This window comes from Propithecus coquereli, unplaced genomic scaffold (assembly GCF_000956105.1).
Source record: "Propithecus coquereli isolate 6110/MARCELLA unplaced genomic scaffold, Pcoq_1.0 Scaffold29, whole genome shotgun sequence".
NCBI classification, from domain to species: Eukaryota; Metazoa; Chordata; class Mammalia; order Primates; family Indriidae; genus Propithecus; species Propithecus coquereli.
The window spans coordinates 6,544,182-6,558,769 of NW_012148507.1; the positions used below are offsets into that span (position 1 = coordinate 6,544,182).

At 36.6% G+C, this 14,588-nt stretch overlaps 1 protein-coding gene across 10 annotated transcripts in view; it reads right to left on the reverse strand.

The window, feature by feature from the left end:
- NRG1 (neuregulin 1) overlaps positions 1-14,588 on the reverse strand; it is a 1,425,061-nt gene that overhangs the window by 216,065 nt on the left and 1,194,408 nt on the right. For all 10 annotated transcript variants that reach the window (XM_012648562.1, XM_012648557.1, XM_012648561.1 and 7 more), the window contains exon 3: positions 5,643-5,764. In XM_012648562.1, the coding sequence (XP_012504016.1) occupies positions 5,643-5,764 (122 nt within the window). The remainder of the gene's footprint in view (positions 1-5,642; positions 5,765-14,588) is intronic.

Below are 14,588 nucleotides of genomic sequence, written 5' to 3' on the forward strand. Positions count from 1 at the left end.
CTTCATTAGTGCAAATTAATGAGGATTTAGAATCATCAGGAACTGAACGCAGCTGAATTTATGCTGACTACACAAGTAAACATAAGGAACATTACTATATTTGTAATGTTTGAATTCTTTTTTAATAAACTGGATGGATCTGATATCAAGAAAATGGTGCAGTGTCTGAAAAATATCTTCTGGAAAGGAATTTTTCTAATTATTATGAATGCGGGACTTGTTTGAAGTTTCACCATGAGCATAATAATTACTAAATATAACTGTTTGGCAAAATACACATATACATATAGCATATACAAAAAGACATACGATGTATCTGTGTATATTTCAACTTGCACTTCTGCGACTCTTTCTAAAATCACAGGTCACTGTCATGCACACAAAAATCTTGATCAAGTGATTTTTTTAAAGATTTAACAAGTGGGCACACTTATTTATTAGCACTGGTAAAGATGACTTCAGGAACATCTTCGAGTATCTGATCTCTTCTTGCTCATAATAAATGTTTACTCAAAGAGACTGGGAGACTTTAACATTAATAAATAGTGTAGATACAAGATGGAAACTATGCATTGGAAAGACAACCCTACCCTATTTCACTTCTATTGTTCTTGCTTAGTGGCCTTCATGGGTATCCTAGAAAATATACACTACATGGAGACTGCTATACAAATTATAAAACATATTTTTACGTGCTTCTCAATATAACTACAGGCTAATCACCACTATCATAGCATTTCTATTAACACTGTGAATTTGGGAGGGGAGTAAGGCTAAGCCTGTTACTCACATGAGCCAGTATTTTAAAGCACCAATTGGTAACTTAATAAAATTTTATAAAAATAATATTTTTCTGCTCATCTCAAATGAAACAGCTATTTTATTGCTATGAGCCCAATTGCTCCTATGGGATCTTGAATCTCACGCAAATAATTTTTCTCCTGGTTAAAAAGAAAACTTAGGAGATGATTGATTACTTATATATTCACCTGTATTAATCTTTTAAAAGAAAGCATTACTTAATTAATTTGAAACCCAAACGGGTCTATTATTCTCTTCCTTATTCTAATGCCCAGGAGTTTTCACAGAGCTTGTTAGCTAAGAATTAATTGCTAAATCAAGATTTCCTATATAAAGACCCAGCCAAATAAGCTACAAATAAAACTGAACATATAGTTTGTGAAGTGCACAAGCACAGTGAATACGGTCTTTTCAATTTTCATATATGAATTCATGAAAGGAATCACTCATAATTCATGACATAATAATCACTGCCTATGAGATCCGTCTTTATATGAAAACTCAACTACACTTTGTTAACCTTACGTAGTCCCAGAAGTAATTAGCAGATTGCATAGGTTGACATATGACAACTTCTTTTTTCCAATTCCAAAAAAGTAGGGATTGAAAGGCATTGGGAAAGGCAGAAAACATAAACATTTCTAAAATGTAGATTAACAAAATGATTGACTATGTGTATATTCTTTTTTAAATGTTCGAAAATAGTGGAAGTATGGTCATTATTTTACTCAAGCATATAATGTTTCAAGAGGAATTTCTTAATTTTTTTAACATTTCATTTACAACTAGTCGCTAATCTAGGTAGATCTAAACAATTAGCTTATTGCAGAAGACTTTTATGACCTAACCTAATTTTATTCTAATAATTATTATAGCTGTCTTAATGGGATTAAACATAGTTCCGAAGCTCAAGATCATCGAGGAAAAAGAAAATGGCCTCTCACGAATGTCTTCCCCAACGTCCTCATCTCTGTTGGCATCTTGTACCTAAATATATTCTAAACATCTTAGCATAAAAAGGTACCTGGGTGAGAATTTAAGTCAATCGCAAGGAATCCTTTGTACAGGAAGAAATTAGGATAATTAGACCGCAGCAATGTGCCAAGATCATTGATCAAGAAGACCTGTATAGAAATTCCCAAACCATAACCATGTACTTCTTAGGGAAATATGGGATAGGTGAGTGAGAGAACACAAAACAAACAAAATGACTAATATTTCACAGAAAATATAAAAGAAAATCTCACGGAGAGTTCTACATAATGTAACGTTTTGACACATTCTCACTTTAAAGACTTTTTTTTGGCGGGGACGCCCAAGGAAACAAGAAATTCTTGAGAATTCCACTCTACACTAGCCCAAGTCAACAGTAAATAGATATTTGGAAAGAGATGGGTTAGCTGTGGGGCAATTTAGCTGTGGTTTATAACCACAGCAGAAAGCGTGCTTTTTCTGTCTAAAAGAGCGTTTCTGAGCAACCTTTGCTCAGATTTCTAGAGAGACAGGAAGTGACAACACAAACAGGGGCCCCAGAGAGCTCAAGACCCAAGTGAAACTTCTCTGGTAACCAGCCTTCGACAGAATATAGCAAATTCACAGGCAGCTGTGGAAGACGGTGAGGGATCAGGATGATTATATATTTTCCTTTCCGTATAACTAAGCCCTTGAGGTACAGGGAAGAAAGGTGTCTCCCCTCATGTATAACGCACTGGCCTTGTCAATCATGGCGCCTGCCAAGCCCCAGGCCCTGGTGGGCAGCACTGCTCTGCCCACAGCCTGTGAGGACAGGGGTGTTTCCAGCAGCCGTGCTTCTGCCTCCACCCTCCCTGGTTGAGCCAGTGGTGAGCATCTGACCGCAGACAGATGATTTGTAAGTTCTCTAGCAGGTCTTTGGATGTGATATGGCATGATAACTCCGCTAACCACAGTGAGGTGGCACACGCCTGTAGTCCTAGCAATCTGGGAGGCTGAGGCAGGAGGATTGCCGGAGGCCAGGAGTTTGAGACCAGTCTGAGCAAGAGCGAGACCCCATCTGTACAAAAAATAGAAAAATTAACCGGGTGTGGTGGCACGGCCTGTATAGTCCCAGCTACTTGGGAGGCTGAGGGAGGAGGATCGTTTGAACCTAGGAGTCTGAGGTTGCTGTGAGCTACGATGACACCACCGTGCTCTACACTCTAGCCTGGGCCACAGAGTGAGACCCTATCTCCAAAACAAAACAAACTCTGCTAATCACCTTCTTGCTAAGAGGAATTTTAAACAGGTCAAAGTTTGGAATTATAAAAGAGCATCATAAGTGACAGTGGGGGAAGTGAGAAGATGTAGGAAACGGTAAAAAAAAAAAAAAAAAAAGTTAAGAAAGAATTTGAGGCACATTAAAGGTAGAAACACTAGAGAGAAGAAACACAAACTCCCGTTGTTTAAATTCTTAGAGATGCCCTGGGTACAATTCCATCTATCATAATGAAATTCTAGTTCTTCCCCAAAGAATCCCTTTCTTCTTAGGCCTCATACCATCCCTTCTTCACAAGCAAGAGAGTCTCCCTTAAACATCTGCAAACACACACAGATGCAGAGTGAACCAGGCTCTACTAGGAACTAAAGAAACCTGGGTTGAAGCCCCCTTTTGCTACTAAATATCTTTGTGATGCTGAATGAGTTTGTTTTCTATGCTAAAGCCCCCATTTCTTTTTGAATGAGGATGACATGTTCCTAACATTCCAAGAAGAAAATAAAAACAAGACCACCTATCATTATAAGTGAGATTCTTCATTGTCTTCCTTCTGATGCTGTAAATAAGTCAGTAAGAACTCATTCCTTTTGAAAGAATTTTAGTTGGTTGTTTAAGAATGATGTACTTACAATATTCCATGGACTTCTCTTTATTCTTGCCAGGTAAAAAGAAGAGTCATTATCAAAAACATCTTGTCTTTCGTTTCTCTACACTGTAACTGGTCAATGCTACATATTCAAATTTAAGCACCAGACCAAGACTTGAATGAATTAATATGGAAAAATGAATTGGATGTCTCTCTTACGTGAGAAATGTGAAAAGCCATATTATCAAACTTTCAGTACCCCAAAAATTAAGAAAAAAGGAACCCTATGGGTTTTTGCCCGACATAATATAATGGTAAAGAATTCGCTGCTTAATCTTGTAAATCAGAAACCATGCAGTAATCAATATACTACTACTGTCAAAACTCAGTGAGACCATGACAAGAACTCCAATTTTATTTTCCTGGGACTTTATACTATGCATAGCTACCCAAATCGAATCCAAATGTCAAAATTGTAATTCAGCAGCATTAACCATGGGGAGACACATTGAACCAAGCCAGCAACAAACAAAACAACCTTCAAAATATGGTATAGTAGAAAGTAAAGAATAACCCACTGAAATTAATGTTTAGATTTGTGTTTCATGTAGCATCCTATAAAATTCCACGTGCAGTAAATAGCAGCAAAATAATATTGCTTAACCTAGGCTGATTAAAAAAATAAAGTGATGTTATATTTACTCATATAAATTTTAAGTGGCTTTTAGATTTTAAACTATCACAAACACAGCTCGTAATGGAAACGACTTTTCACTGCTCTCCCCGACTCTCTGTGGAGGAAGATATTTAAAATGAAAGTAATAAACTTTGATTACGCTGCTATAGCACAGGTCGTTGAGAAGTCCAGAGACGGCTAGGCGTTAACCTGGATCTTCCCAGCCCTGTTTCATATTTTTATCCCACTCCCTTCTCCCTATCCTATTACACTGCAGATGGATCAAGCAACAAAAACTGTATCAGTCTCCCATGGAATTAACCCTTAAAGTTACTTTTCCTCTTCCTGTGCTAACCTGGCATTTTTACCTTATCCCTTAAAGAGATCATGTCCTTGCAACGCACACTCTTTTCTCATCTCCCACCAAGGAGCAATGCAACTAGGCTTGGTTTTATAACAGATGATGGATTTTGCAAAGGCAATAGACAAGTGGCTTAATTCAAAAAGGAAAAGAAGCACCGAAGGTTTTGAAATAGCATCTGATTAATCCAAGAGATTTTAAACAAGCATTGTCAAGTCCTCTTCAGCTCCTAGAGATGACGCCATCAAACTGTGGAGTATTAGGGTGTTATGAAGCAAAGAGCCATCAGCCGTGGTTCTTTTACTTTCCCACAGTGAGTAGGTAGCACTTCCTACCTCTAAGTCATTCATTCATTTGACAAATATTCCCTGGCACTATTCTGAGGAAAGCTGAAGCTAAAGCCATATGCATAGTAGGAAATTCACTGGCTCTAAGACTCTCTCTAATTTTAAAATTAATAGGCCTAAAAAAATTGAATTTTCTACTACCCAGAGCTGGATGTAATCATTTAACAACATATGTAGGAATACAAATTGCCAATACTGAGTCAGGACTGTATTTTGTATATAGACAGATAAATGTAATATACATATATGTAGACATATATAAGTGTATATAAACAAATTCTGTGTATATATATGACTGTATTCTGTTGTTAACACAGCCAAAGATTTGACTGCCCTTCCTCACCAACTTAAAGGGGGTGGTATAACCTCTTTCTTTTAGCAACCCATCCTGTCTCTGCTACTCGTGACCTTGCTCAAATCCTTTTTTAAAAATCTGTGCATACTTTGGGTCTGTATCATCTCATGGAGTGAAGGGTTTTATGGAGGAGACACAAGATACTTGAAATGTTTGGTTTTCTTTCTATGTTTGTAATTTGTTCACAATGAGATTTAACACACCAAGTTATCACGAGTCTTACCACGCGTCTTGATCACTCCTCTTACCGACTGAGAAACAGAACGCGGGAGGAATCTCTTACCATTTGAGTCCACGATGGTGATATTGGCAGAGGCGCTGTCATTTCCCAATTTGCTGATCACTTTGCACATGTACTCTCCCGAATCAGCAAGTGACGCTCTGTTGATGCGAAGTTCTGACTTCCTGTAAGATCAGGACCAGAGTGGTATAAGTGTAGATCACAGAAACCCGATAAATACCAAAATGTATTTTTCCATAGTTTCAGAGTTCTCAAACTCTCTCTCCACACTGTACACGTATGTTAAAACACAACTTGCCATGACATTGATTTGATTGCATGATTTGACCCACAGTAAAATAGGGATGCATGGCATTTAACCTATACCGTGGATATCGTTTTAATTTTGCCACTGAAATCAGTAATTTAAAGGAGGTCTTCTCTAATTTTTCTTTTTACTGCTCTACTACCACCACTAATCACATTATACCCTTACATTTTTAAACTCCATTGGTAAATTTTCTTTCCTCTCTATATCTAAATCACTGGCCACTAGGGTTTGAGGAGAGAAAAAAGTGTAAAATCATTTCTTACAAGTCTGGTATGGACAGATACTTAATGAAGATTAAAATAGATAAAAATACTTTGCACTTCTCTTCTCAATAGAGTAACATCAAGAATAATGTTACTCTTGAATGAAGAGGATTTATCATTTCCAAAAGGAAGGGAATTTTTCATTCCTTAAGATTATCATTACTAGGAACACAGTACCACATGAAAGCTTCTTAATACTGGAATAAAAATCCATACAAGGCCGGGCACGGTGGCTCATGCCTGTAATGCTAGCTCTCTGGGAGGCCGAGGCGGGCGGATTGTTTGAGCTCAGGAGTTCGAAACCAGCCTGACCAAGAGCAAGACTCCCGTCTCTACTAAAAAAATAGAAAGAAATTATCTGGACAACTAAAAATATATAGAAAAAATTAGCCTGGGCATGGTGGCGCATGCCTGTTAGTCCCAGCTACTCGGGAGGCTGAGGCAGTAGGATCGCTTAAGCCCAGTAGTTTGAGGTTGTTGTGAGCTAGGCTAATGCAACAGCACTCACTCTAGCCAGGGCAACAGAGTGAGACTCTGTTTCAAAAAAAAAAAAAAAAAAATCCATACAACAATATCACATACTTTTGTGAAACTCTGAATATTAAATCAATAGTCATCATTTTTTTGAACACGGGTAGCACTGTGATTTGCATTTGTCTGTGTTTTACTGTTGTGCATAGCCTATAATTTAAGTAGTCTCCAGGATAGAAAAACTCAGTACACTTAGGATTGGTTCAGAGTTTACTACAGGCTTTCTAAAGAATATTTCTAAAGCTGGGCGTGCTGGCACACACCTGCAGTCCCAGCTACTCAGGAGGCTGAGACAGGAGGATCGCTTGAGCCCAAGAGTTCGAGGCTGAGTGTACTATAATCACGCCTGGGAATAACCACTGCACTCCAGCCTGGGCAACACAGTGAGACCCTATCTCTTTAAAAAAAAAAAAAAAATCCTTCTATAGTATAGCCTGGTAACTGTGACTTCCTGGACTCTCCAGAGGATGACAACAAGCAAAAAGCAAGACAGGAAGGAAAAACGGCAATCGTTCTGGTTGCAAACCTCCCACATTATACTTTGCTAGTTTTTTACTAAATTTTCTGGTCTTCTTGTCACGTGATATTATTAATGAAGTAAGAGCAACTGTTCCGAATTTAATTCTTACTATTCTCCTCCAGTCTATGAAACTGAATCACCCAAAGTTCCACATGTAAGCCTCATGGACTGCCATGTCTGTGTTTTTGTTTGTGTCTTTCCTTCCTCCCACAATGGGGGCTCCGCACTTCTACCCATCAAAATCTCAGCTGACCTTCGAGGACCATCTCAAGGGCCAACTGTTTCATCAAGGCTTTCGTGATCATGTAGCTGGAGCAGCTCTCTCCCCTGTCTAAATTCTGACAGCCTTGATTACCTCTGTCTGGATCCTCTTTTTATCAGGGTTCTTTTGGTATGTCTCATCTCTGGGCCTAGGACACACACTTTGCAAGGGTGGGAGGTCTGTCATATAAACATATATTGGTCTCCTCTTATACATCACTGCTTTGTCCTTGGTGTGTCATCAAACGTGATTGGATGAACGTGTGAATAAATGAAGACAATATTTGGGTGGGCTCATGTAAACTCTCAGCTGGACCCAATCTTCCTAACGCTGGCTACAGGAAAGGAAGGGGTAATAGTGAGAGGACACAGCCCGTCGGAGGTGGTCCACACCAGAGGCAGCAATATTCAAACTAAGATGTGGATTGAAAAATCAACTTCACTAGTCATGGCTCACAATGACCTCAACAGCTGAACTTGAGGAACCAAAACAAAACAAAGGGTTCTATATTCAGACAAGTTTGGAAAACGTTAGGTTAAACAAAGATAGGCTTTTTAATTTTTTTTAATCTCAGAGGATTTCTCAGGGACTTTAATATGCTAATGGACTCTCCAAAAAGGAGATCTGTTGTTCAGTTTTTCTCAAACTTATTTGCCATGGAATTCTTCTCATTCACATGGCATACTGTTAGTATTTTCTGAAAATAATGATCTATAGATCAAAGTTGACAAAAAATGGGCCTAATACAATAATAGCCTTATTTATCTATGTAATGCGGGGAGCACCAAGGCCTATTTAAGGAATAGTCATATTTTAATCACAGAGGTTACTCACAGAAAAGTTTCCCTAAAGTGTATCCCTATAAACCGAAATAGGCCATTTTGATGGCAAGTAGACATTAAGTTTCAATAATAAAATATAAGAACTTTTATGATGGTTAAAATACAACAATATTAGGATATCACCCCCTGTTGGGTTCTGATAACCTTTAAGCTTGGTTTTGGAGTATTCAAATAAAATATTTTTAAATGAATTATCAGCTATTTATATACTTAGTCCACACATGACAAGTTGCCTTCATGACAGACACCCTTGAAGAACAGTGAGAAACAATGCAATAAATACTGTAAGATTTTCCAGTCCAATGTTTAACATTGTTTGCTAAAATAATTTTCATGTATGATCATGAAACCACTGACGATACGAGATAAACCATGAAGAACATCAGGATGAAGAATAATATCCTGACTTTGAACATTAGGATATCAGAGAAAAAGTAAATTCCTACAATAAGAAAACAGTAACTTTTCTTATTAAGTCCCAAAATTCTGAGATAAGATTATTACAACATCCCAAGAATGTAAACTCCAAAATTATTACAATACCCTCAAGAACACCCCTTCTTTTCTATTTATATAAATCTAGTAATAATACTGTTTGTATGTAAAGAACTCTGTCTTGACCCTGTGCAATTAATCTTTTAACTGTGGAACTGGATTGAACTATAGGAAACATGGTAATCAAATTTACAATTAACATAACCTTAAAGGGATAGTTCTTAAAATCAGAATTCTCCTAATAGGCCTGGGCAGTGTTTCCTGGAATACTATTCCTAGTAAGGTAATCAAATGTTATGCTTTTAAAATAGAGAGAAAGAGAGATAAGAAGGGGCAAAGAAAGAAAAAAAAGTGTTTTATGCTAAAGTAAATGTTACATTAAAGTTAAATAGGTTGCCTTACAACAGTGCTTCTTAGTGGTTTTTATGCAAATTCTATATTGGGAATTTCTTTTTATAATTTTCTTTTTTTGGAGACAGGGTCTTACTCTGTCATGCAGGCTATAGTGCAGTGGTGTCGTCATAGCTCATTGCAACCTCAAACTCCTGGGCTCAAGCAATTCTCCTGCCTCAGCCTCCAGAGTAGCTAGGACTACAGGCATGCGCCACCACGCCTGGCTGATGTTTCCATTTTTTTGTAGAGACAGGATCTTGCTCTTGCTCAGTCTGGTCTCCAGTTCCTGGCTTCAAACAATCCTCCTGCCTGGGCCTCCCAAAGTGCTAGGATTACAGGCATGAGCCACCGCGCCCACCCAGTCTGTACTGTGAATTTCTAAGGCAAGCATGACATGCGGCCATGGGATCCCTTCTGTAGAGAACAGCTTTGGGAATTCTAGCACAGACCATCAATGGACCAAGACTAAGATTCACTTTAATCAAGATAAGCATAACAAATACATTCAGGTTCAAAAATCAGTGGCAGAAATACCACAGGGGAGAGATATGCCTCGACTATAATATATGTAGAAAAAAGGATTTCAATTAGCCACACGTTTAACATTAACCCATTTTTTAAAAACTATTTTAAAAAGAAAGAACAAAAAAAGAAACTTATACGTGCTTCAGCTAAGCTAATATTAAAGCAGAGCATGAATTAAATTAGATAAAAGTCCTAATACATAGCTCTTTAGCTGGATCACTTGTAGAATACTGAATTATGCTTGGGAGTGACATTTGATGAGAAATAACACGTAATTAGAGGACTTTAGAAGAGAGTGATCAGAAGTAAACAGGGCCTAGAAATCTTATCACTGGACGGGATTCTGTTAAAGATGCAGAGGTCCCTGGCAGGCAATTATGAATGAAGAATGGGTAGCCATTTAAGTATATTTCCTGGCTGTCATCTGAAACAGGAAATTATTTGGGGTTGCTAAGTCTTACAGGAAAACCAAGTCTTACAGGAAAAAGAAGGCATGTTTTGGATGATAGTATAAGGAAGAACTTTTTGAGCACGCAAAAATGGGAAGGGTGTCTGGTGAAACATCCATGTCTGGATAGCCACCTGCCAAGCATATTCTTACAAGGATATCTCTCTGCAGAGAGAGATTAAATTAGATCAGCGGTTTCAACTATTTCTGCAACAAAATCCTGTTTTAAAATGAAAGCTTAAATCAGAGCCTTATATTCGAAAGTACCACAGATAAAGTATTCAGTTTAAAGTGGTTGGCAACCCTTTTTGCAATTCAATAGAAATTTAGGATTCTCCAGGGACACAATCGAAAAATCACTGATCTAGATGATCATTAAGCCTCCTCTGAACTCTAATGACACATTTAACTATGAGATTCTTCAATCCTTGTATCCTAGAGTAAGGACAAAATGAAGTAAGAAACGGCCAAATTTTTCTTGAAAATTATATATTGCAAAAAGATTTGGGGCTATGGGTACAACAGTCTTGTTTTTGTCTTTTCAATAGGCTACCATACAGTATCTGTAAGAAGGAAGTTAACTCAGAAAAATTATTGAATTCCCTTCCAGTCATAAACTTAATTTTTTGTTCTTTCATTGATGAGTTCTGAGGATCTAGGGAAGGGTTGGTGTTTCAGTGGATTTCTATTTTCTAAAAATATTAAATGAGTTAATTCATGTAAACTGTTTAAAACAATGCTTGCAATATAGTAAGCTCCTAATAAGTGTTAGCTATTATTATGGCAATTACATTCTGCATTCCAGAAATATTTTGATTTTTTTATAACAAGCATGCATTACTTTTGGAATAAGAAAAAACAATACAAAGTAAAAATAAATTAATGCAAACTAACTTGTAAATGAAAGTTGTAAATATTAATATCTTTTTCACTTTTTATATCAAAAAGCACAGCGTTTTTTTAGTAAGTGGTTACTTACAAGGTTCCAAAGGTTATTATTTATTTTTCTTATTTAGCTTGATTTTTCTGCTATAAATTAGAGGTTAAATGTAGATATGGAAAATCACTTCAGTTTATACAATTTAATTCTTCTAACCCCTAAGGAATTATTTAAACTGTGCTTGTCTGAGTGTGTGTGTGTGTGTGTGGGTATGTGTGTGTTCAACACTGCTTCAGATATTGTAAAACTGCTAATCATGAGAAGGGCACAGAAGGGAAAGAGGGATTTTAAAAAAAAAAAAAACATAGAGAGAGGCAGAGTCTTGCTACATTGCCCAGGCTGGTCTCCAACTCCTAAGCTTAACCAATTCTCCTGTCTCAGTCTCCCAAGCAGGTGGGACTACAAGTGTTCGCCACCACACCTGGCTAAAAGAAGGACTTTTTAAGCAACAGAACCAGGTACTGTAACAAATACCTTGCATAAAAATATAAAACTGCCACTGAGTATTCTTATTTTCTACATGAAAAAACTGAGATTTCCTTACCTATAAAGTTCAAGTGACCTGCCAGAGTTGCTCAGCCAGTAAGAGAAGGCAATGTGTATAAACCTTTTCCATGACAGAATCAACGAATGGCAGCCACTGACAGTGGGAAAAATATTCTTAATTTTTTTTAATGTGAACAAACGAATTAGAGCCAATTTTAAACAAAATTAAAATATATAAGCGCTGAAATGAAGAGCTGAGGTAAAATTAAGGGTGTCTAAAGTGTGTGAAATATACAAAGAATAGGAAGTCAGTCTTTAATAAGGCGAATATAGGACAGATATTTAAATGAGGTCAGTCTGACAGACCCCAAACACGAATCTGTCACATGCCAAGCTCTTCAACCAGGTTTCTTGATCAAAATCATCCACCAGGAAAACAAAGAACAAAAGGATAAGCAGACACCTAACAGGAGGGCAGTTTCCATTTCTTTTAATTGGTCCCACACACAGCTTAGCCAAACTAAACAAACAAAGGCTCACATGTGAATTCAAAATCATAGGAGAACATGTAGGAATGTAGTTTATAGGAGCACGGGTGAAAGGAGGATACAATTTTACAAAATAATAGAAACTGCATATTGCTGTGAAATCTTTTCATGGCCCCAAGGGATTAAGAGGAAATTCTGCTGCTCTGTGTCATTTAGATGATAAAATGTGAAAAAGAGGCCTAGACTAAGGACTGGAAAATAGTCAACGTTTTATTTAAATAAAGACAATCGCAGGGAAATTCTAAATCTCAAACTAAAATTAACCTCTGCTTGGTTGATCAGAGCCTAAGATAAAATTTAAGTCAAATAACCAACTAACAACTACAAAACACTAATAGTTTGAATATCTTAGAAATGAAAAATTATTAATATATAGATGAATCTGAATTATAGGATTTTTAAAATTAAAGACATTACCGCAAGCCTGGCCATGCCCAGCCCTGTGTTCTGACCATATACAACAAAATCACAAGGAGTTATGAAAAGACACGAGACTTAGACTTATTTCAAAGCTAAACTTAACCATTCATTGCCATTATGATTTATAGGAAGAAACTTAACTTCCTTCATTCTCAGGATATTAATTTTTTAATGGTATAAAAATAATAATGTTTATTCTACTTATATTTACAGAATAAATTGAAATAATAGAGTCCTTAGCAAATGTTAATTAAATTTACATTCAGCTAGATTCTTCAACCTTAAAAAAATCTGCCAGTTCTATTTTTTTTATAAAAAGATACAACTTCAGAAATGACAAAATGCCCAATCCTGAAAACTGATAAGCCGATCACTTATCAAGTAACTGTCCACTCAGCACAAAGTAGGGTCTTTTAGATCAAGTATGTTAAATGTTTTGCTGAGAGTAATCTGTAGTCACATAACCTGAATACATTTTTCCCCATTTAATTCCTTCCAGAAAGGCTACTGTTAAGTAATTTCTGACTATTGGCCTTTCTGGGATAATGGGATTTTTATTAATATGTAGACAGCGCTCTTAGCTGTCTGGACCTATGAAGCCAATATGAAAATGCCTGTCTTAATACTAACGATACTTTTATATGTCATCCAAGCCATGTAACAAATTACCTCCTTAAGTATACGTGTATCCTTTCTAAAGCATGTTCATTCTAGTCAGTTCACCTTTTTTGAATTCCTTGTTTTATCTTATCTACCCAACTTCGTTTGCTTCTCTCCAGGTATCATCAACAGATGCTTTCTTCTGCTCTGTAAGACCAGGTATGGCTTCCCTTCCCCGGCCCCCAGCTCTAAGAGTGTTTCGGCACATGATCTCTGGAATGCCTATGTTTCATGTAAGACTAAACTAGATAATCCCTATACAATCTTATGGCTTACTGGGTGTAGAGATAATGCCCTATACCTCTTGGATTTCTGCACACTCCTAGCATAAAGGCTTTCATGGGCAATTAAATATTACTGGTATCATCTGACAGCCACACAGAAATAAATGAGACGTTACCCTGCATGTGCAGACAACGTCGTTTCTTACTAACTTGTCTGATGAAAAACAAACACCAAAATCTCTTCAATCCAGTATCTAAAAGTACTTTTTTCTTGTTCGATTTCTTCAGAAGAATCATACTTATCTTTTTAATTCATTCACTGTAGCTCCTCCTAACCATATGCACACATTATTAAACATGGATTTTCTTCATTTTTAAAGAAGGAAGGTGGCATTAAGGAATCCAAGAAATAGATCTGTGTTCTCTCCGAGTTTCTTACTAGTTGCATGACTTTAGGTAAAGCATGACACTTTTTTCACCCTCAGTTTCCTAATCTGCAAATTAGATAGTCTTCATGTGCTAACTGGTCAACTATCCTTACTACATATTGGAATGTTGTAAAGAAATAATAATAAACTAAGTAAGAATATGTATAAAAATACCATGTCTCTTTACAGTATTATATTTTGTATCTTTGACATACCACCTGCTGCAGGAAGTGATACCACCCTTGTCTAATGCTTTATTGTATTTCCAAATCAACAGATCTTGCTGACACAATCAAGAGTAAACAGTGCAGTTAATAAAACCATGGACACTAGAAACAATCTCTAATTATAGTTATCAGGGCAATTAAACACTTTGATAAGATTAGATTCTTATTATAATAATTTTGTTCTCAACTTGCTCATGAAATGTGTGAAAATGTTTTGGTAAATGTCCTGTAAAATCAAAGTACATTTGATATTTGTGTTGTTTCTGATATCACATTTGGGGTTTTACTGGAACTCTCTGAGGTAAGAGGTAAGAAAATGGCATCTTTGAGCTTGGAACCACTATTATCCATGCCACACTGACTAAAGGACTGTTCAGAGGCAGAAATCCAACATACATACTTATATCTTCTCTAATTTCAAAATATAGTTTGATATAAGAAGAAACCTTTTTTTTTTTTTTTTTTT